The sequence below is a fragment of the Nelumbo lutea genome, chromosome 2 (genome assembly GCF_056320005.1).
Source record: "Nelumbo lutea isolate HS-2025 chromosome 2, American lotus-T2T, whole genome shotgun sequence".
NCBI lineage: Eukaryota > Viridiplantae > Streptophyta > Magnoliopsida > Proteales > Nelumbonaceae > Nelumbo > Nelumbo lutea.
This window is the reverse complement of record NC_142685.1, coordinates 113,139,266-113,162,973: the sequence shown is the minus strand read 5'-3', so window position 1 is coordinate 113,162,973 and position 23,708 is coordinate 113,139,266. Positions and strand designations below refer to the sequence as shown.

The following is a 23,708-nucleotide window of genomic DNA, read 5'->3' as shown; positions in this document are numbered from 1 at the left end:
TACATTACAATTAAATTAAATTATGGGATTTTTGGACTACAATCCCCCTCGGAAATTTGAATTGCAGCCCCCTCAGAATTCAATTCACCCCTACAGTGGAGCTCCTACAATTAAACACTTACCGACCCACCCCACGATCGAGATGTACACACCCATAAAGATAAAACCATTGTGACTCTCACTGAAACCGAACCGAACAGATCAAATTCGGAATCAGTCCCCAGGCTAATTGCCAAGACAGAAACTATGCCATTGTTGGTTAACATTGGGCCTGTCGGCTTACTATTTCCGGATGCCTTTCTAAAGCAGAAGGAACCCGGATGCTGCAATGCATTCATAAAGCTTGCTACCTAAAACACATGTCCCCTAGCTTTTCCAATCATTTTGAGCATCCAAAGCAACACCATTACCTGATTACCTCCTCAATCCTCATATGACACCGCATGAGATATTGCAACATAATACACCTATCCAGTTTGACAATAAGGTAGTCACAATATATAAAACAAGCAACATGTTGTGTTATTCATTGGAGCAGGGAAAAACATCTGTAACAGTACACTAGTCCAAGAGAAGTACACCATGGCAGAAACAGAAAACTTAATCATCCACACAACAAATTATTATTGTTCCCTTCGTGAAGACTGCCTGCCCAACTCTAAACCGGCATCTCTCCAGATCCATGCGGGAGAACCACAAAGTTTTTACCTTGATTCGGGGTGCGGGCATTCTTTGTCATATACTTCACCAGCATATTTCCAGTTAATAATCTTCCATATATTATTGAGATAGTCAGGTCTGACATTCTTGTACTGCATCATGACAAACCAAAAGTCAACAACAAAGAATGGGAAGCACCAGCTAGTTAAACTTAGCCAAGCATATTAGACTAACAAGAAAATATACAGCTGAGAATAAAGGATTAAAATAAAATCATTCAGTTAAATGCGTCGCATATGCTAGAATGAATGCACATCCAGACACTTGCATTAAGAATCCCCGTTCTGTGATATTCACAATTCTGACAAGCCGATCAAATGTTGTAATAGAAGTGCATAATGATCCAGTAAGATTAGAATAATTAGATCATTCTGCCGAATGTTTTCTCCTATTCAGCCATTTGGAAAAATGAACACACCAATCCTGACTATAAAAGAGAATTAGTCCTGGACAAGCCACATCTTCATTGCCAACTCCTGGTTTATCAATTATCATGAACAGGACCCACTTATTGTATGCATGAATGCGTGTGCATACGTGCACGCCTGTTTGTCCTTTTGACTGCATAAACAAGGCATCTTCAAACTGTCTTATAATTTCCAGTCTGACATGGAAAAAGATGATCAAATGAAATACATGCCCCCCAAATTGAAATTTTTCACAAGGCCTGATTTTACCACTGCCTAAGGATAATGATAGAGTGAAGAAAAAGAAATGGAAAAGGGAGCTTGGCAGGTGAATTGCTGAAGAACATGAATAATGGCAGATTTGAGTATCTCTTGTATGAATGATCTCAAAGACAGAACTCACCTGCAAGTAGTATGCATGCTCCCACACATCTATCCCAAGCAAAGGAACTAAATTTGGCCCCTTGGTAACCAATGGATCCTGTAACAAGCTAAATCAAGTTAAAACGATACACGCATACGATATGATGATGCACTATAATTATATCCTCTACAAGAAAAAGAATAACCATAGAACAAGATAGCTCTCACACAATAAACAAAGAAAATGCATATATAAGCAAGGAAAGATGCTAAACTAATCCCAAGTTAAAGCTTTCAAAATTTTCTCCAGTATTATCAGAGACCAAGTCCAGTGATCCAGTGAACTTTCTGGGTCCTGGTATTTAATGATATTTTTACAGGCCGAACAATTTAACTGCTGATTAAACTGGCACGCCTGTAACCAGTAAGCTTGCAGTTTTACATAAGATAGGGTTCTAAGAACATTAATTTATTCAAAACCTAGCAATGGAAGCTTGCAGCAGAAGCTAATACTCCAGACAGTGGTTGATTAAAAGACAGCACAGAAACCAATGCATTAAATTGGGAGGGGAGATGTTCCCTAAACTTTGTGATAGATAGACTACTTTTACCTGCAAAATCAAGCATTACAAATTTCCTAAATAATTGGTGTCAATTGCCATCCCTTACAGAAAGCAGAAACATTAGTCTTATAGGAGTAACATATGTTTTCTTTTAGATAAATTTGAGAGTTACATATATTTATTCTTCTTCATTTATCAATAAATTGCCTAAAACCATAGAAATATTGGTCTTGCAGAACTCTTTTGATAATGGGATGATTAGTTTGTGACATTTACATAGAAGGCCCACAATGAGTATACTTGGGTCTCCAAGCTTGATAACAAACTAAGATTCAAAGTACTCTTATGCTGAAAAAAAAGGTCATCCATCCATCCTGAAACAATGTCCTCTGAGGCACTAAAAATTCAACAACTTAATCTGTATACCAAATCATTACCAGAAAACATGATATGCATCGGAATACACAAAACACCAGTATGATTTCAGAACTGCGTAACTTCACCTGATTTGCTGTTGTTTCAACCACAAGTTTTTGTGATTCTTTATCCACGCCTAGCCACTGCCGGTTTAAAACACGAGAAGGAAGAAAAGGCAAGAAAGATAATTAACAGGTTGAAATTTGAACCACCTAGTCAAAGTCTCAAAGATAAGAAAATAAAATGAAATGAAACAACAGAACTTTAACATGGAGCCAAACTTACCACCCAACCAGAACCTTGCAGAGCAGCACCTTCTGCATTTACCTTTTTCACCAATGCTTCAAATGAACCAAAATGTGTGTCAATAGCCCAACCAAGGGCACCATGGGGGGGCTCTCCACCTCCTTCCTGCAAGAATGTTTTGGTAAAACATGCTTAGAACTCTTAACTTTAACAGCAAACAAACAAACAAACAATAAAGATAAACTTATGAGGTATAAGAATTGACTTACACTAGTAGGAATGAGATTTTTCCAGAAAATAGAGTGATTGATATGCCCTGCAATAAAAATTTACTATTATTCATTAGACTAAATAGAGAGTAAATACGACCAACAACAACAAATGATGATGATGATGTTGGTGGCAATACCAAGTGGACAAGTCTGTTAAATAATGCAGGAATTGACACATAAGAAACATCTGTAAATTATGGCAACATGTGCCTTAAAAAAATGGCTAACAAAGAAAGCAGAAGTCGTCCTAAATAGTAAATATGCTAGAAGGCAATATACGATGCATTTTCCTTGTTAAAGAAGAAAGCATGCAATACGTTCTTTGGAGAAGCGTTCTCCCAAAAAAATGTTCTCTCCAAAGAGCTAATAGTTGTCTAAAACTCATCTCTTTGGTTCTATCTCAAATGTTATCAGACACTGTATACAGTCTCCTCTGTTCAGAGGAGAATTTCATGTATCTTCAACAACTGATGAAACGCCAAGAAGCTAATAAACCCTTCTGGAATTCCTTTACCAGGCGCTTCACTACTCAATTTTGTCACAAATGCATTACTCAAGCATCGATCAGTAGATAAAGGTGTAACGAAAGGAAAGGGCACTTGCAAATGCAGAAAAAGGTCATAGTCCTCGGCATACCACGTTATCAAGCAACAAAATACAATGGATTGGAAAAGAAAGACTGAAAAAGACGAATCACAGGAAAGTGTGCTGTCACATTTAGTAGATTTAATAATAAATCCCCTATAAGAACAGTCATCAATAAATGAACAGAAATGAGAGCATATATCGAAGCGAATGAAAAAAAAAAAAAAAAAAAAAGCAATTACCTCCCCCGTTAAATTTGATGGCGGCCTGCAATTTAACCACTGCGGACGAATCGCCCTTGGCCATGGCTTCCTCGAGCTGCTCAAGAGCCTTATTGTAGTTGGTAATGTAAGTCTGATGGTGCTTCTGGTGATGGAGCCGCATAATTTCCACACTTATGGCGGGTTCAAGAGCACTGTAATCGTAGGGAAGATCAGGAAGCGTGAAGGTCTGCAACCCCCGAGCATGACTAAACCCTAACCCTAGACTTCCGAGGGTTTTCCGACTGATGACAGATCGCAAGGCCATGGCTTCTCCTGAACTCTTCCAATTTGATCAGCGCAAGGAAAACAAACGTCAAGTTTGGGCTTTTATATCAAGTTGGACGGTTGTGATTCTATACATCGGCGTACCTTTTTTCGGTAAATTATACATTACTAATTTTCTATCGTGTAATTACCCCACATTTTATTATTATAAAATCATCTCTAATATTTCATTGTAAAAAAAAAAAAAGATTGACCAACTAGACTACACTACTAGAGACTGCTCGTGTAATTTTATTTTTTTTACTTTCTTTCCATTAAATTCAGGGAGAAAAACGGTTCAGCAGGGACAGAATTTTTAACACTTTTTGGGCGGGCATGTATAGAGTGGGGGTTTTTGACATTTTGAATATTTATAAATTTATAGTAAAATTTAAAATTTTGCATTGGATCTATCCATATTTTTCTGGATTCCAATTGGTTCTTAGGGTCAAAACTTTCATTTATATTGTCATTTAATGGAATGTCAATTAAGTAAATTAATTGCAAATTATAAGAAGTGTATTAGTAAAATACAATCTATAAAGTAGATTTTAATAAATGTTGAAATTATAGGGGTGTTTTAGTAAATGACCCAAAAAAGTAAGGACCCTATAGGAGATTCAAGCGTTGATTAAAAAGCACAAATGATCTTAAGAGTATTTCTGGAATTTTCTAAAGACACAATTTACCCCTATATATTTAAATTAATTGATAAAAATGAGGGCAAATAGAGTAATCAATTTTTCATATTAAATGAGTTGAAAATAGGTAATTTAAATATATTCAATGCATGTATTCTCTCTCATTAAATTCAATATTTAAGTTATTAACTTGCATATTTGTTCATTGAATTATATATTTAAGTCATTTTTGTTTCTTCTCATCATTAAGTTCTATTAATTAAATCCATACTTAATAAATTAATAATTCAAATAACATAAAAGTTTATTCTTTTAAAATCTACCTAGCAAAAATAGTGTTTTCATCTACATGGTGGTAAGAAATTATATCATTTTGGGTCAAATAGTTTAATCCATGTTACCACGATTAAATATAAAATTAAAAAATAGTTAAAAGAAAAAAAATGAAATTAAAAAAATTGAAAACATTTTTAACATACATATTAAACAACAATAGCTATGATAAATAAGAAACTTGTTTTATTAATGATGTAAATGGGATGTAAATTTTAAAACCAACTAGAAATAAAAATATTTTCCTATTCTCTCTTATTAAATCCTATATTTAAGATATACTTTTCTCATCATTAAATTCTTGTAATTAAATTCACAATATTAATTTTAATTGAATAAGTGTATAACAATAAATATTTTGAAAGAGTAATTTAAAAACAAAACCATTTTCTTCCCTCTCGGTGGTGGGTAAGCAATTCGACCATTTGGGGGTCAAATGGATTAATAAATAATGTCATAATTAAATGATAAGCATTAACATAAATAACTATGAAATGTAAAAAGCATTTTTATAAATGATGAAAATGAAACGCCAAATTATAAATCTACCTAGAAATGAAATAATGTCATAATAAAATAATAAAATTTTTAATAATAGAAAATACAAAGAATCACAAAAATTAAAAAAAAAAGATAGACAAAATTTTGGACACATATCTAATGTTATATATTTATAAAAAATAAAATATTGGGTACATCTCTAATATTGCCCATTCATTATATTGAACAAAATAAAATTTTATACATAAGAAATGAGTTTATCAATGATAAAAATGTAATACAAAATATAAAGTTAACCTATAAAACAAACAATTTTTATTTTTAGATGGTAGGTTAGTGGTTTGAGTCAAATAATACTATGGACAAACAAAAATCAAGTGATAAGTAAAAAATATTTTATATAACATAAATGAAATATATAATTTAAAGAAAAAAGTATAATCAAAGTTAGTTTTACATTTAAAATTAGATTGCAGGTTGGTTCAGAAACCAATAAAACTTTGACAACCAGTTCTACATTTCAAATTATAAAAACCCCAGCCATGACATTGGAGGTTTATGTGGCTGTTGCCAATATGGAACTCTTAGTCCATGTTGGACACAACTAAAAACTATCCTAATACATCTCTTAAAATTATCTTTTCAATACACCTTACTAGACCTAGCAAAAAATTGACCCAACCCAACTCGAAAAAACAAGGTTAGGGTCTCATATTTAGCTACTTGGAAGTGAAAATGACCCAACCCGACACAACCCAAAAAAATCGATTGGGCTGGTTGGGTCATGGGTCAACCCGCTAACCCAACTGTCAAGTCTAATTGGGATTATGTGTGCATTGTTAGAACTTTCCACTCTTTAATTTCTTTTCTATTTAGTCTTTACTTTTTATTGTTTACTCATTGAATTGTTAAATGTTCAAACTTTTTATTTTATATTTAAAATTTTAAGGTTAATTCTTTTAATCTTGACATTTTTCATGTAGGGATGACCCGAATTGATCCATAAGTCAACCCTAACCCGAACATTTAGGATTAGGGTCTAGCATTTGATAACCTAACCCAAAATTCAACCCAACCCAAAATCAACCCAAAGTACCTTGACCCAACCCAATTGCCAGGTCTAAACCTTACATTTCCTATACTTTGAACCTTGATCTCTTATGAGATCCAAAGACCTCTGTATAACATCCACTAAAAAGTAGAATCAATTTCAATATTTGGAGGTCTGTTCTGGAATCTGGACTGAGCTTGTTAGATCCAAGCGGCTACGGTTTCCCAAGTATTAATGCAACTCAGCCCACCGCCCAGAAATCACCAATTTACAATCGAACTTAATGCCGCTATCTCCAGTCCACTGAACAGAACCGATACCAGAGTGCAAGAGCAATGACTTTATGTATGGAATCACGATGCCCGTGGGGCTATACACGAATTTAAATTTTGATACCATTAGGAAAGAGTTGACAATGGACTAAACTTTCTCTAATGAAATAATATATGAATGAATATATAATTTAAACTCCATAATTTGCAAGATCCTCACATTCCGAAGGGACAAAAAAAAATGAGAAGAAAAAAAAATACCAAAACTGATACAAGAATTGCCTAAACCACAATTCTCAACCTCGCGCACTGACCAACAAGGACCTCTCTTAAAGCCACAACTGCCATCTTTTTTCTTTACTTTTTTTTTCCTGCTCTGGAAAAAAACCTGGACTACGAATTTCTTGTAATATACACATACTAAACCAAAACTTTTCCTTCACCTGCACAAACTTTCACCCTCAATCAACCATCGAAATGACACCGGATTGCCAGAAAAATCCACACCAAGGGAATGATGGGTACACATTTATGGAAAAAGAATGGGTAATGAACATATATGATTGACACAAACCGACGGGACAGCAATTTCTCCAAGGGGGGTATAACAATATGCCCCTTTCATGCCAGCGAACTAAGATGAGAGAATGGATTGCAATGCAAGCTGTTGTTGAGGCTGCAACGATGACCAGGTTGATGCCAGGGTAGAAGGTGGTAATGTTTGCTGAAGCTGCCTCAACAAATTAATCATCCGGCTGGCGGTTTGCTCTGTTGCTAGATCTTTCCCCGCACATAGAACCTACACCCAATAAGGCAAAAGATTAAAATTCAAGAAATTAAGGAACGAAACCATCCAATCATAAAATTCTAGTAAACACTGATTTCCATTTGTTGTAATCAACATGTAATAGCCCCCCATACATATCCCACAGAAAAGAACAATTCCTGAGCGACTCATTTACCTGGGAAAGTAATACTCTACTAGGCTAATATGTGATGAATATTGCCCCTTCAATAATGTCGCTTTTTTGGTTAAATTGGTCATTTCACACCTTTACCTTTGGAATAAAAGAACATTGGTATGTGCTCGTCTGAGCAAGTATATCCCAAGTGGCGTATCAAGAAGTGTATAAGCCAACTTAACACCAATTATTTGAGTTTGGCTACAACAGGAATCTTATCCTGCCATTGTGCTCCATCAAATGCTCCATTGCCATTATCCTTTTCTATTATGTTACAATCATTTAAAAAAAAATGCCACCATCTAGAGGTGCCGTGTATTTGTAGATAATATTCTTAGCAATTTTATTTAAATAGATGCTATCATTAATGTCTACAAACCATCAAAATTGCATCCACTCCACGGTTCAAAATACTAATTATGCTCTTAGAGCCTCAATGTAATTGATATTCACATTTTTCATACTTGAAATAGAAACATTCAAATCCGGCACCTCAGGTGTTGGGGGAGTTTTCAGAAATGAAGGGAATCAAGGGACTATGCTAACAATGGGCTCAGATCCTCAAGGAGAGGCAGACTCGATCACAGCCGAGGTGATGTCAGTCTACAGGATTAAGGATGGCTAAAGCAGCAAAGTTCAACACTATACTAATAGAAGGGGACTCCATGGTAGTTAAAGATTGATTAAAGGATGAGAAAACAGGGTTATGGAGATTCAGATACAAACTCCGAGAAGCCCTAATCGCTGAACTGAATTGCTTATGTATCTGGGTTCCTAAATCTGCAAATGTTTGGCAGACAACCTAGCCAAAAAGGGGGTTAAAAGAAATGAGAAATTTCCGGGCTCGCTAATCATTTGTAATTCCATGCATCCATGTATGCAGTGGGTTGGCTAGCTGAGGCTAGATTGTATTGCTCTCCACTCCTTTTTCTTAATGAAATCTCTTTTTAGTTGCTGATCAGGAATATGTGCACACACACACACACACACACACACACACACACAATAGCATTAGAGCAAAAATAGAGTCGGTTTGGATTGGGTCTGGCTGCTCAAAGGGGTCAACCCCAACCAACCTGAAGTGAAGTCAGGTTGGCAAAACTCAGCCTTAACCTTAACCTGATAGTCAACCCAACCCAACCCTTTCAGGTTGGGTTCAGTCTAACCTACCCCAAGTTGCACCCCCAGTAGGGGATCAATGCTCGAAGTACAGAAACACATTTAAAAATAGTAACATTAGATGGGCAAGATCAATAAGTATAATATACCAAGCCCGGGGCTAAGGGTTAGAGCCACCCAAGTAAACATGAGACAGCCATAAAAAGATGCGCTTACCTCAGCAAATACCGCAACAATTTTAGGAAGATATTGGTTGTTAGGTCCCAAAAGCTCTCTATCAGACCTGAAAAAAAAAATAATAGATAAAACTTTTTTGATAGATAATTAATGGGTGAAATTTAACAATCAATATACTGCAAACCTAAACGGAAAAAATAAGTGGTGCAACAAGCGTAAAAGAACAAAGGCTAGAAGTTATTTTAGACCATCCATCCATCGCAATAAGAAATCAAATGCTTGCCTTTCTACCATAGAACACAGTTGATCATGCACTACTTTGGCTTCAATAAGATCACCTTTTATGGGCAAGCAGCTTAACCAGGCTGGAACAACCTGTCACAAAACATAGCCAAGTTACAAAATGGAACAGTGCATGTCACAAACTTCTTGTGAACGAAAAAACTACAGAACAGCCTACTTGCAGGAAGTTAATAAGCAAGAAAATTCAATAAGATGATCTTGTTGTTGCATAACCCCTTCTTCTGCCAAATATCTAGAGACCACATTGAGCACCCATTATTCACCTATGTATCGGAATGAATCACCTGCCCCCAGATACCAAGAATGCTGTTGAACTAACTTTAAATGTTCATTCATTTGACCACAAAAGGTCAAACCATTCTTTATATTTTAATTTTAACTAAGAATAATTCTTTGCAACCTTTTATACAGCAATACTTTGTGCAGTGCTTTTCAGTTTGCAATCAACATCAAGCTAACAGTTATGGTGCTGTTCCAATGAATGGAACATTAGATTTTCAAGGGCGAAAGATCCATGCTTCAAATACTTAAGTCAGAAAATTTATGGATTTATTTGCCTTGAAAACTTCATCAAGATAAAAAGGCTCCTGCAGCTACAACTATGAAATTTTAATTTTAGGAAATGAAAAGATTCTTGGAAGAGCATATTTTAATTAATATCAAAGTTTATGTATCACATAAACAATTGTGTCTCATACTCTCATTCAATATAGAACAGTCAAATGAGTAAATAGACATTTATATACAATACATTAATAGAATTGTGAGGTACCTAATAATGTTTCTCTGACAATATGATTTAGGAAATTTTTTAACCCATCTCTGACTACATGTTTCTCTGATATTCTCCCATTCTTTTTCTGTTAATTTCCTTTTCTGCTTTTTCATTTGGTACAACCAAATGAAATTTAATAGAACTGTATCTTAAGGCACAGGTTTTCAACTCCCAACAAGCCAGAGCCCCTTACATCTTAATCTTACAAACTAGCCCAAATGGCCCCTATAAACCCCTTGTTTAGCAAGTGATTCATTTGCCAATCTGCTAATCCATCTGAAAAAAGCCTCTACTTCTCCTGCCAGTGCCTTGATTATCCTCATAGTTGTAAATTAATAGCATCAGTGTTGACACACCCAACCAACCAATTTATGTACTGTTGCAGCTTTAAAAAAATCTAAGACAGGACCAGGTCCCTGCCTTTGTTATTATTATTTTAATTTTCTTATGTTTCATTATCCTTCATCAATCAAAAATATTTCTTCTCCCTTTCTGTCACTTAGTGAACATGGTTCTATCCCTTTATTTTTTCAAGTATAATCTCTTTTTCTATAAAAATTCTGCAAATATATTGAGTATAATGACTGAAAGCATCATTGCCTGGCAGCAATAGTGCTTTGATATGAACCTACAATCGGTGTTTTACTATTTATTTCAATGTAAAGGACAATGACTCATTATGGCATCATATATGTAATATAAACCATAGGGGGTCAGCTACATGAATTCTGTTTTGCCATTCTGATCCATGAAGACATGGCATTTTGTGGTATCTCCATATTACAAAAGACTATTCTTTATGAAGAAATGATGCCCAGCGCAACAATGCGCTCCCATCACCTTGCTTGCTAAGTGCCATGGAAAATATGTCATCGAGGTCATAACATGTTTAAAAAAATCATGTAACTCAACAATCATGTCACAAGTGGGCATAACATAAAACACACCAAGTAGGCAATATGTTACATGGCATCCAAAACATCAAAAGAAATTTCTGTGACAAACCATAAATATGTTGATCTAACTTCAACAAATAAATTCAATAAGACCAAGGAAGCAGAAGCATGTACAATCATTTTGTTGAAGAAAACAAAGAGAGCAGGTTTGAAGATAGAGAACTAACAAGAAGGATGAAAAAAACCAAGTTAGAAGTTTGCCAGTAATTGGTAATTAGGGATCAGTGTTTAAAAAGGACAAGGTGCAAGAAAAGCACAAGAGCTGTCAGTGCCCAAGGAGCAAGGCAAGACACACCACACACCCCTTTCTAAAGCAAGACACAAATCTCTACAAAATTCAAAAAAATAAAAAGCAAATACATAAAAAACGTAAATCTTAAAGTATTGTAGAAGAAGAGCTAAACACCTGAGTTGCATCAATACTGTCACGGTGGAATTGGCATATCTTTCCAAGAGCTGAAACAGCATTGTCGTAGGCCATTACATTATCCGTATGAAGTGCATTAGGATGCCTTATCACAACATTTAACCTTGAAAGAGCCTCTGCAAGAAGCAGAAAATAAAATAGCTCAAAACGTAACAAAAAAATCCATAATTCTTTGAAGATACACAAGCAGAATAAGCAGCATACCTCCAACAAGAGGTCTAAACAGAGAGCTACCAAATTCGGCACAAACACCAACTCCATAAACGGCAGCCTGCAAATATTGCGGGTCAAAATGAATAAAAGAAAAGTAAAATGAGTTCAGACAAAGAAAACCACTTCATGAGTCAGGATATTGTCGTTCAAACCTGTCGAACATCTGGATTCTCATCATTGCAAGCCTCCAACAGGAAGGGAAGATATGTATCATAATATCTGGTCCACCATTTAGAATGTTCAACACAATGCACTCAATTTTAATGATATGATTCAACATCATCAGCTAAGGGTTAGCACTTACTTGAGAGCAGCCTCCCGGCATTGCTCTGCAATGTCATCAAAAATGCAAATAGCAATCCTTCTTTCTTCAGCCGTTTTATCCTTACCCTATATTAATAAAAGCCTTGTAAGACCAAAAGAATAATTAAATAATTCAAATACAACCCTTAAAATTAACAAGTATTATCAACATTCAACATTTATCAAGTTCAAAAGAAAAAGGTAACAAAATCATTACATTTGTACTTTGGCATGAAAACAAACTCCACACAGTTCTAGAGAGATGTTTTATCTACTTTAGCCAAATTCAATGCAGATTCCCCAAAACTACCTTCAGATAGCTAGCCTACAAGCACTCACTAATCAAAGATCCATGTGAATGAAATCTCAAAACAGTTACCAGGGCAAAAACTTAGTGGGTGTTTTGGTGGATAAAGGCAATGAGGGACAGCATGTTTTGCAGCCAAGTAATGTAAAAAGGTTATGCTTTCTGTATTCTAAAGAGCATTATGTGAGGCCAACCACCTCCTTGGGCTGCAAGACTACTATTTGTACCTTTTTTATGGAACTAATAAAATTTTGCCACTCAACCATATAAAAAATCATTGGAAATAGAGAAATGTGAAGGAGATATGCTCCCCTCCACCCACCCCAATAATTACTTATTTCAAATAACAAATGAATAGTGAAAGAAGTAACTGGCTAGTAAGAAACCTTAAAATTTTCCAACTACAATAAAGTCCATCTATAAGCCTGCCAAACCCCTCCAATGTGTATCCTCCTTATTTAGAATTATATGATCTTCATCTGCTTTAAAGAAACAACCACTCAAAGTCTATTTCTGTTTACATATATACATTTATGATACCATCATCACCATTATAGCATCAACCAAGACCACACAAATGCAATATATCTTGAGATATTGCACCAACAATGTTCCATGTCTGTGCATACAGGCATATGTAAATGCAAATATATGTACAGATATTTACGTAAAGATTTGCATGTATGAAATGCCAATGCAGTTACAGACATATGTTTGTGTTCATTAGTATTATCCATACATTTTTTGCTTGGAACTATAAATCGTTCATGAAATGTAACATCATGTAGAAGCAAGGCCATAAAAGATGATAGATGGTAGGTACACTCTTTGATAATGAACTTACCCACATGGGTGTTATATAAGAAGAGAGCTCATCAAAGAAAGGTAAGAAAGACGCCTTGAATGTCTTGATCAAAGTGCCTAAACAGTCACCAACCTAGATGCAGGCAAAGAATCATAAGGCTAGAGATGTAAAAGCAGTACATATTGCCTAGAATATCAAAAATAATAGTAGAATACCAATATGAAATAACAATTAACATTAACATCCAAGAAGAAAGGATTTTGAAGACACACTTGGTCAAAGATTTCTTCTTCTTGCTCGTTTTCTTCTCTAAGCAACTCGCCTTCCTCTGCATCAAAATCCTCTGCTTTGGCCCTCTCTGCTCTTTCTCTTTTTCTGGTTGAACTTGCTGTAATTACTTGTTTTATCTCATCCACAATGGACCTCACCTGACCTTTATCCAGAAGTGGCCCAGAAATCTAAAACAGAAATACAAGAATGCTTGTAAGGTAACATCACAGGCTCCCTCACAAGGATGTAGAAAAATAGCCAACTATAAACTGCTTCCGATACTAATCAAAATGGACATACCCTACACATCTCTCCCTCCCCAAATAAAAGACACACCAAAGGGCAGGACAAACCTGTATGCATTCATTCAAAGCATCCAACATGCTTGCACAAATTTCTGTCTCAGGCTCCTGAAAGGCAATGCAGTTTAAAGAGTACTTCAATACCCAAATAGTCAAAACCATCTACCAACATTAAATATGTTGTAAGACTGAGTACTAACTAAAAACATCTAATCACACAGAAGGATGACCTTATGCAAAGCTTCCACCAAAGCAGGTATTATGTAGTCAGACAATTGCTTGATGTAAGACTCATTACGACCCTGAGCTTGCCCCTTCTCAATAGCTAATTTGGCTGAACGCAGTAGCTCCGGCATAGCTGAAAGCACATATTACATTCCCAACATCAAGAATCTTTATGGGAACTCAAATAGAAAATGGATGAAGTGATTTCAAATTAGAGTCAAGCTAACACCTGAAACAGCAGCTTTCCTAACTTCTTCATGAAAATAAAATTTGAGAAGCGGAACCAGAGTAGGCGCAACCTGCACTTCATATGTATGACATCAATTAGTGGCACTATCTTGTTGATGACCTAATGTGGAGAATCCATACCCAGTAAATACAACAAACCTGATCAATCCATGGAAAGAAGCCCTCTTTCAGTTCATCAGCATAGCAGCATAGCATGTTACAAGCTGTCGCCTTCTCCTCCAGGACACTAGTCTTGATCCCAATCCTTTTATCACCAAGAGTAATAGTTTCAATGCTGAAACAGAAATATAGGAATTAAAAAGCAGCAGTACAATCAAAAAAAAGAAACTTCTAATAATACCTAAAATTAGTAAGGGAGGGAGGGAGAGAGGGAGAGAGAGAGAGAGAGAGAGAGAGAACAAGACCATAATGTTGCCAATACATGGACCAAATAAAGTGGTTGTTTTTCCCAAATCAAAGTTGATTATAAGATTTAAATTAGTATCCTAAGCAAACAAAGTATTTCTAGATTAATGGTGAAACTACACTTAACTGCATCTTTGATTAATTGCTTTAAACTCACTCACCCACCCACCCCCCAAAAACTACACTTAACTTTTGGAAGGATATTCATGTGTAAATGGGCAAAACACTCGAGCACCAGGTAAAACCTTAACCTCCATCACAAACCTGTCATCATCGGATTCATCTATATCATCATCTGAATCTGCAGATGTAATGGTTACATCAGGTTTAAGTTGTGCAGATTGAAGCAATGGGGGCATAACAACACTCATGTAGGGGAGGAAATCCTGCCCTAGGCACTTGCAGAGTCTAGCCCATGCCTGCAACATAAATTAACCATTTATCGATATTCATAACAATAAATGCCACGTATTCATGGCCCATGATAAATACAGATAAGATATAACTGGTATAATAAAAAGCACCTGAAGCATGTAACTTGTGGTTGGATCATCTGTTTCCATCTGGGATCCTTGCAATGTCATAAGAACTTCCATAACCTTTAACAAAACAATAAAGGATGAGGACCCAGACGATAAATAATAGTGAAATTATCTGGTTATGATCATCAAATTTAACCATCACCTGCTTAGCATCATCCCTAAACTTCTCTTTTCCAACAGCCATACCAACCAAACTAATGCACTCCATGGATTTTGCACGAAGCATTCGATTAGACTTGTCAGTTGCATTAATCAAGATAGCTTTCAGGTATGGCATAACAGCATCATAATATTTTTGGAAGCGCTCCTACAGATAAAAATCACTTGTTGGATCAAAACCAAGTCAAAAAAAATTAAAAACTAAGCACATTTAAGGATCAAAAAAGTAGTACCTGTGACGAATCTGCAACAGATGCCAAAGCTGTCAAAGCCCCCTCTTGCACCATTTGCTTCCCATTCTGGATGACACAAAACATTCATCAAACAATCAAACATCTACAAAACCAAAGAACATAACCTTCTTTCATATATAAATGAAAATAAGGAAACAGATACACACATATGTATATAAAATATATAAGTAGTCACATGAAAATGATTGGTTCTGGTAATCATATACCTGTAGAAGTACAAGCAGTTTGCTAACTATCCCATCTAGGTAAGGCGTCAGAATCTCAGGAGTGCAATTCTCACTGAAGTTGAGAACTGCTGAAGCAGCATGTGCCTATAAAAGAGACACCCAACAAAGGACTGAGTAATTGCCACAGGTTCCCAAAAGAACTAGCAATTAAATGATATATTGGAAAAAATAATTACACCAAAGAATGTTAAGTCACACCTCAAGTTCAGGTGAAAACAAGAACACATTAAACAACAAAGTGAGAAACATATCTGGGTAAAAAGTGATTTACAGCCCAAAGTTTAAAAACAAAATGTGAACATATAGCAGAGACTAAAATACTTCTGCAATTAATATGTATAACTTGAAGCAATTATACAATTCAGTCCAGAGTCAAAGTAAATAGACAATACCAATGGCACGTGAACTAGTGTTGCCAGGCTTGAAGCAGACCAAACAGCCAGGCCATTCTAACTGGTAACCAGCAGACAAAATAGTTTTCAGATCATCCAATTCTTGGAAAATAGGTTTTGTAAATTGTAACTTAAATGTTTACTTTTTTATCAATAAAATTTATTGCTTCAGTATTATTCTCAAGTAAAAACTGTAAAATAGCTTTAAAAGTTAATCTGAATCCATTTTCTATATTTCTTTTATTTTCCATCTATGCTTTTTTTTATCAAGTCAGATGATCGAACCATTCAACCCATGACCTAGTGACCAAAACAGTTTACATTTCATTCCAAGTCTGAGAACTTTGATGGGACTGCTTTCTCAGGCCTAAGCATTAAAAACACAAAAGAACCCAATACATTAAGCAACAACACAGAATGTCATCTAGGCAAAAACAGGGAAAGACAAATGAAACATATAATAAAAGATGCAAAACACTTAATCATGCTATATAGACAAACAAACAAGCAGACGTATATGCACATATTATGGATATACATACATATAAGACATTATAAATTAAGGAATTATACATGCCCCTGGGCCCAGGCTTCCGTTGATGTAATTTGCCAAGCTCAGTACCAATCTCCTTTTAGCACCATAGTGTTGTGCTAGTTTATTCTTATGCTAAATCTAGACCCTCTCAGGCATCTTCCCTTCACATACAAGCCAAAGCAGTACATGGTTCACAAAAGATAAGGGTAAAACATTGCAAGAACAGACAGTGTTATTGCAATGGTAGCTCATGGTGGCAGTCATTGCCCAGACATCCTGGGTCTGTGCCTTTCTTCCATTGTTTCCTAGGGCATTTTGCCTTAGACAATGTGGTTTTTAAGCAAAACTGCCCAAAATCATTGATAATGCAATACTTTGACTTGACTGAACACAAGTGAGTTGACTAAAACAACCACTTATTGACTAAAAGGACCAAAGCCGGTGTTTGGATAAATAATAGTAACAACTAGGGCAAGCACTACATAGGCCATTGTACCTCCACAAAATGAGATTTTGAATTAAATGATACACCACCAGCATTTTGTTAATTACCATCAGGAGCAGTTATTGCAATCAAAGAAAACTAAAAGCCCATAAGAATCTATAGTATAACAAAACATGGCATGGTTAATTAATTAACCAAACAATGAGAAAATAGAGTTTGGTGGGTATAGTTAGCTAGTAGAGACAAAAAGTCCAATACCAAAAGTGTCATGTAATTGACATCACATATCCACTCCAGACAACCCATTTCCTATTGCACCCTGCACCCAGTGTTTTAAAAGTGTAAGAGGCAATTTGCGCCCAAGGCGCAAGGCGGGTGTGTGCCTTTTTGAAGCAAGGCACAAAAGTAAAAAATGCTTAAAAATCAAAAAAATGTCACAAATTTCAAAAAAGGCAAAAAAAAAGAAAGGTAAAAAAATAAAAAAAAAAACATAACATTAATAAAAAATATAAACTTAAATTTTAAAATAAATGTTTAAAAAAAACTATCATCTAAAATTAGAATACTTAAACATAACATGTAAAACATATTCAAATGAAACTTTAAAAACAAAACCAAACATATAAAGCATTTCCAAGCATGTAAAATCAAACATATGAAGCATGAAAGGACTGGCACCTAGTGCCTAGGCCAGGCACATACCCTAAAATGCACCTCGCCTATGCGCCTAGGTGCACCTTTTAAATCACTGCCTGCACCTTGATTACCATCAAGCAAATCAATTAGGATTATCAAATTCATATGTAATTGTACAAAAGGGATGGTGAAAATAAATATGCCCTGATTTCTCTCCATTTCCATCAAACCCACACGCATCATATAGACATATACTTCAACAGCTCATATGATGCATACATCATTCTTGTCAATGAATACCTTTTATAGGTAATAGGTGTATCAATAAATACCAGAAGAGACCCTTTACTGTTAAAGATGCTCCATATTCTGAAGAGTAATCAGATTAAGTTCCCTAATAAAAAGAAAATTTAATCAGTTATAGAGAGTTTAAATGGCCCCATGCTTAATGTCTTCTACTATCATAAATTCAAAAAGATAACAAAATTTGGAGTCAAAGAGTAGAAGAGCTGTGACAAGGATGTATACATGCAAGAGATATTTTAGGGGCTCAAAGTTTAACAATGGAAATCGCATCAACAGAATGGAATGGAAAACAGGATTCACTTAGCAAATCCTATACATAGTTGGGACCTTTGCTGATCAAAACAAAACCAAAAAAAATACTACATAGTTGGGAAAAGACTTGGATGAGAGTGATGACCAAGCGTGAATTATGAGTTTATGACTGACCAGGATGAGTTAAGTGAGTTAAAGAAGAGGGTTGAAGAATTTGAAAGAAGATATCCTGAGGTAAAAAGAGAAAGTGAATCAAGGCTTAAAGAGGCAGAAGAATCACAATCAATAGTATCCCGGTTGCAAGAGACAATTGAAATGTAAAAAAACTAAATACTACTAAGTCTCTAGTCAATTGACATTTTGACAATCACAAACGAATTTTGACTCCTTATCTTTGCCTTCGGACTAGAATTGAACTTGTCCAACTTGGAATCTGAGAACCAGGTTTTGCATCAGCAAGCTTTGGTTGCATCAACAAATGATGATCTCTCTGAAGCAGTGAAGATGTATGAATCTAAAATATATTGATCAAAAAAAATTATTGATCAAAATGACAATGGTATACAGTCTTTTCTATATACCCATTTAGAACCCTTTTCTTTTCCAAGACCCACTATATTATCTCTCTAGGACTATCATATGCTTACTCTAAATCAATGAACAACATATGACGATCTCTCTTCTTCTATCTAAACTTTCCTATCAATTGTCTCAAATACACACACATACACGCGATGCTTATTACAACTTTACCACACTGCTCTTTCTCCATTCTTCAGGCATCTTCTTATTATCTAATTAAATAGTTTAGTTGGTCATAAAATAATAAGCCTACTTCTCCCATACCTTTCGATACTTCTATTGGCATACCATCAGGTCCCCATGCCTTTCCCTTCTTCATCTTATTTAGCACCTCCTTCACTCTTCAGTGATTCTAATTTAATGAGGGTACATGCTATTTTTAACATTATTAGAGTTGCTAATTCACCTCCATTAACACCCTCTACATGTTGTTCACTAAATAGTTTTTCATTTTACCCCAACTTCATCATCTTTTACCAAGACTCTTTGATCTTCCTCTTTAATGCACCTGGCATGGTTTAAATCTCTACCTTTCCTTTCTCTCATCTTTGTTAGTTTTTAAATTACACTTTCTCCCTCTTTAGTGCCTAAGATGGTAGATTGTTTGTTGATAGAATACAAATAGAAATAAGTTGTATAATAAAAGAAAATAGTGGGGTTTTCCATTCACAGTTGAAGTGGCTGAACCGAAAAGCCTATTTAGTGAATAAGTTTTTGAGAAAGTTGTGGGCTCCTTAATGGATGTGGTGGAAATTAAGTAGACTATTATACCCTTGACTAATTTATTATTTAATTATTTTGTTTACTAAAAGACAAAGCAATAAATCTTCAGTACAGCATCTTCAGATATTATCAAACAGACCCTAAGGCTCTGTTTGGAAAGAGTACAAATACAAATATGTACAGTATGAATACATACAAAGAAATACAAAATACAAGGTTTTGCACTCTACATATTTGCATTTGTTGTCCTTCCAAACTGGGCCTAAGATTTTTTTTAATTGGAAACAGACCCTAAGGCTCTGTTTGGAAAGAGTACAAATACAAATATGTACAGTATGAATACATACAAAGAAATACAAAATACAAGGTTTTGCACTCTACATATTTGCATTTGTTGTCCTTCCAAACTGGGCCTAAGATTTTTTTTAATTGGTTGTGTGCTGGTATGGAATTGCCAAAGACAAACAGACATACTAAATAGTCAAGGTTGCACTCTTTTCTCTCAAAAAACAAACACTGTAATTCCCTATCCTAGCCCATCCATCCTTCCTTTTCTATATTCTCTAAACAAAGATTTTCAACTAAATGATCTATATCATTCTTGTATTGCATATTGGCAGTCTACGTTAACTTATCCTGTTATCCATGAGGTTGAATCAATACCTAACGGCACCAACCATGAGGTTGAATCAATACCTAATCATTCAATTAAGAGGCACTAAAAATGTTTACTCTGAACAACGACAACCAAAACCATACTGATTTTATCATCATCAGATGCAGAGTCATAATAGCATCCCAACTAGATGAATTCACCTTGTATAGTATATAATCACTATAGCACATCTCAAGCCCTCCTTTCCTGAAATATTTTTACCCAAACAAATAATAGATTCAACTAAGCACAAGAGGTAAGAAAATATTGATACTATTCTTCATGGCATATTGTGAACAAGGAAATGCTATAAAGTTATCGAACAACGTCTTGAATATCCTGCTAGACTATTTATTTCATATTTTTCAAGCTGAATACATTACAAGCTCAGCTTATGATTGAATTAGATTTAAAATGATAGAGATGTTTTTATGGTTTTATCTCTTGAAATCATCAAGACCTGAAATTACATGTAAAGCAAATGATAAATTTCATCCACAAGTAATATAGCTCAATAAAAGAAAAAACCAGTATAGTTTCATGAGAAATCACACTATGGTTGGTTATAAAGGTTTAGCATCCCATCATATTTTAATGGAAACGATAATAGCTGAAAGTAAATTGCTAACCAAAAGTCATCGCATATAAGCCCCACAAATCCACTAACCTGCACCCGGGGATTCTGGAAATCATCCATGGCAGCAGCTAGAGCAGGTAAAACCCGTTGATGGTATTGAACCTGCAACTCCGGACCCAAATCTGTTGACAATTGCCCAATTGCATTAATAGCTGCCCAGCGAACACGAGGATGTGGATCTTGGAATGAGTTCAAAACCATTGACACGATTTGTTCCAGATTATTTATCATTACCTGCAACAAGACAATGAACAAGAATAAAGAAAATAGCAACTTTATCAACCAAAAAGGCACACAAAAAAAACTTGTAATGGCAACAATACAACAATAAACAGACAGATTGTAGCATCAAAAGTAGCATCATAATAACAAGCAAGAACAATCAGACCAGTGATTAGTTATGGGTGACTTTCAAGTTTCAAAACTAAGTTCAAACCACGCAACCAACCCCACCACGCACACACGCACAAATGATAATATCCATAATATAACAGGTAGAAATTATACTAAAGAAAACTCAAAGGCAGAAAACAAGTAATTGAAGGTCTCACAGAAAACCGGTTAAAGATGAAGTATATCAAACAAAATGAGAAAGCATAACGTTAATACCTTTGAGCATCCCTCTGCAATCTGAGCAAGGGCGATGAGAGCTGCATGATGCTTCTGCCACTCTGGAGCAGCCAGGAATACAGGCAACAGTTCCGACGCAACAGGAACAATGGTATTCCCCCCCAGAGAAATTGATAGTCGATCCAAGCATTCTTGGCCCACGCTATAGTTACTAGTCTCTCCAGCATCCTCGTCTTCACTCTCTGCATTGTGCCATGCAGGATCGTCTTCAATGTCCAGAAGCATCTTCATCAGGATTCCAAACAATCTATGTATGAACTGAGGCAATTTTCTCATCATCCCCGGCGCTCTCTCCCTTGCCTCGGCAAGTGTTATGACAAACTCTATAGCAAGATGGCGTGTACCCTCCTCCAGTGAACCAGCCTCAGCAATCTGAAGCATTGCACCAACGACATCCACCAACTGTCGCCTCAAAAATTTGGGCTCCGTCCCAGCCAACTCAATCAGCAGTTCAAGCGCTTCTTGAGCAGTCGCCTCTTGGCCACAGTTCAGTGCCTCGGTCAAAGTCTGCATCATTGCCGGTAAAAGGTCTTGGAACCGATCCCGGTCCGAAGGACTAGAAAGACACTGGATAAAATTGATTGCAGCCCCAAGTGCAGCGATTCGGACATCGGAGTTAGACGACGAAGCCAAGCACCGTAAGAACAACGTGTGGAGGTTATTGAGGTGAGGAATTAGGGTTTCCCCGATGTATTGCGACAACTGAGCAAAAATCAACAGAGCAGATTCTTGCAACCGGGGTGATTCGGAAGTAACACACTGGAACATAAAAGGCAGAAGCTCCGGCCATCCACCATCAGGAAGAATCCCGGAAGCTAGCTCCGATACAGTATCGCAAAGTTTCTTCGATATCGACTTGGCTTCTTCTCGTTGCACGCAGGCGAGAAGATGAGACTTAAGCGCAGATTGCGTCGACGCAGATAGGCGAGGCCAGATATAAGAGTCATCGCGGGTAAGCTGCTTTCGGAGGAGAATCGCAGACATCGCCCGGACCTCAACGTGAGGCGAAGATTGAAGAAGTTGAGCAAGCTTCAAAGACAACGCATCGGGATGGTTTTGCTTGCAGAGGTTGAAAATCGTTTCGGCCTGGGATCGCTGTTCATTCCCCGACGACATTAGATGAGAAACTAGGGTTTCGAAGGGAGCGGGGTCAGGGCCGAGGATTGCCGCCAGTTGGGCTTGTTGGAATTGAGCCGACTCGGAATCCATGAGAGTGAGCTAGGGTTTGCTCTTGCTGGAGAACTAAGAGAGATAGACTGAAGACAATTGATGGAGGCGCTCTTTCTCTCTTCTCTCTCTCTCCCTCTCTCTGTGCCCCGAATAAGAGAAAAAGGGTTTCTCTTTTTAGATTGAAACGAAATTTGATTAAGATGGAATTCTGTGGAGGATAATTATGGTAAAACACATCAGACCGAGGTAATTAGCAATAATTGGGATCACCTTCAAATAGAATACATCCCAATACCCTCCCAACATAATCTCACACCGTGAAACTCATAATACCGGGTCTCGCCATGTACGAGATATGCGGTGTCAGATCATATGTTGGGAGTTTGTTGGAACATAATTTGTTGGATTCGATTACCAAATACCGAGTGGTTAAGAGTTTGGATAAGCCGAAAATGACCCTCCTCTCCTGTGTGACTCACTTTTCTATTTTGGAGGGAAACGGGGACGGGACGAACGATGACGACCCCCCGCCCCGCGAGTTCTGTCACCAGTGGAATATGCCCCCTGATGGGAACACGTGAGGGTCCTGTCGTGTGCACGTGACGGTCGCACAGGTTCTGAAAATATGAGTCACTACGTGATGGCTCTGCTAAATGCTGCTGTACTATCGTCCGTTGGATTGATTGACCGTGATGTTGCAATTATGTGATCTCTTTTGATTTGCATGTGGACCATGATTGTCTGCCCAGAGGAGCTATGTACTGTATTGGTTTTGAAACAGCAAAAAAAAAGGGAAAACAAAAGGGAAAGGAGAGAGATAATGGGAGAGATAGAGAGAGTACTTTGGTCTTAGTAAAGTGAGCCACT

At 36.3% G+C, this 23,708-nt stretch overlaps 2 protein-coding genes across 2 annotated transcripts; both read right to left on the bottom strand.

The window, feature by feature from the left end:
• Positions 1-499: 499 nt before the first annotated feature.
• MSD1 (manganese superoxide dismutase 1) lies at positions 500-4,135 on the bottom strand. Its single transcript, XM_088970713.1, has 6 exons — positions 3,816-4,135; positions 2,986-3,032; positions 2,756-2,881; positions 2,557-2,613; positions 1,531-1,608; positions 500-812 (listed from the first exon to the last, which is right to left on the bottom strand). The coding sequence occupies exons 1-6, from the start codon at positions 4,099-4,101 to the stop codon at positions 705-707; spliced, it is 702 nt and encodes a 233-aa protein (XP_088826839.1). The 5' UTR covers positions 4,102-4,135; the 3' UTR covers positions 500-704.
• Positions 4,136-7,052: 2,917 nt separating this feature from the next.
• Positions 7,053-23,370, bottom strand: LOC148872909 (uncharacterized). Its single transcript, XM_088970326.1, has 20 exons — positions 21,651-23,370; positions 21,072-21,275; positions 15,858-15,962; positions 15,631-15,696; positions 15,381-15,545; positions 15,221-15,295; positions 14,961-15,115; positions 14,430-14,565; positions 14,272-14,341; positions 14,048-14,175; positions 13,869-13,925; positions 13,518-13,703; positions 13,285-13,377; positions 12,135-12,220; positions 11,983-12,049; positions 11,822-11,888; positions 11,597-11,733; positions 9,440-9,531; positions 9,196-9,262; positions 7,053-7,697 (listed from the first exon to the last, which is right to left on the bottom strand). Exons 1-20 carry the CDS (start codon positions 22,878-22,880, stop codon positions 7,533-7,535), a joined length of 3,351 nt encoding a protein of 1,116 aa, XP_088826452.1. The 5' UTR covers positions 22,881-23,370; the 3' UTR covers positions 7,053-7,532.
• Between the last annotated feature and the right edge of the window lie 338 nt (positions 23,371-23,708).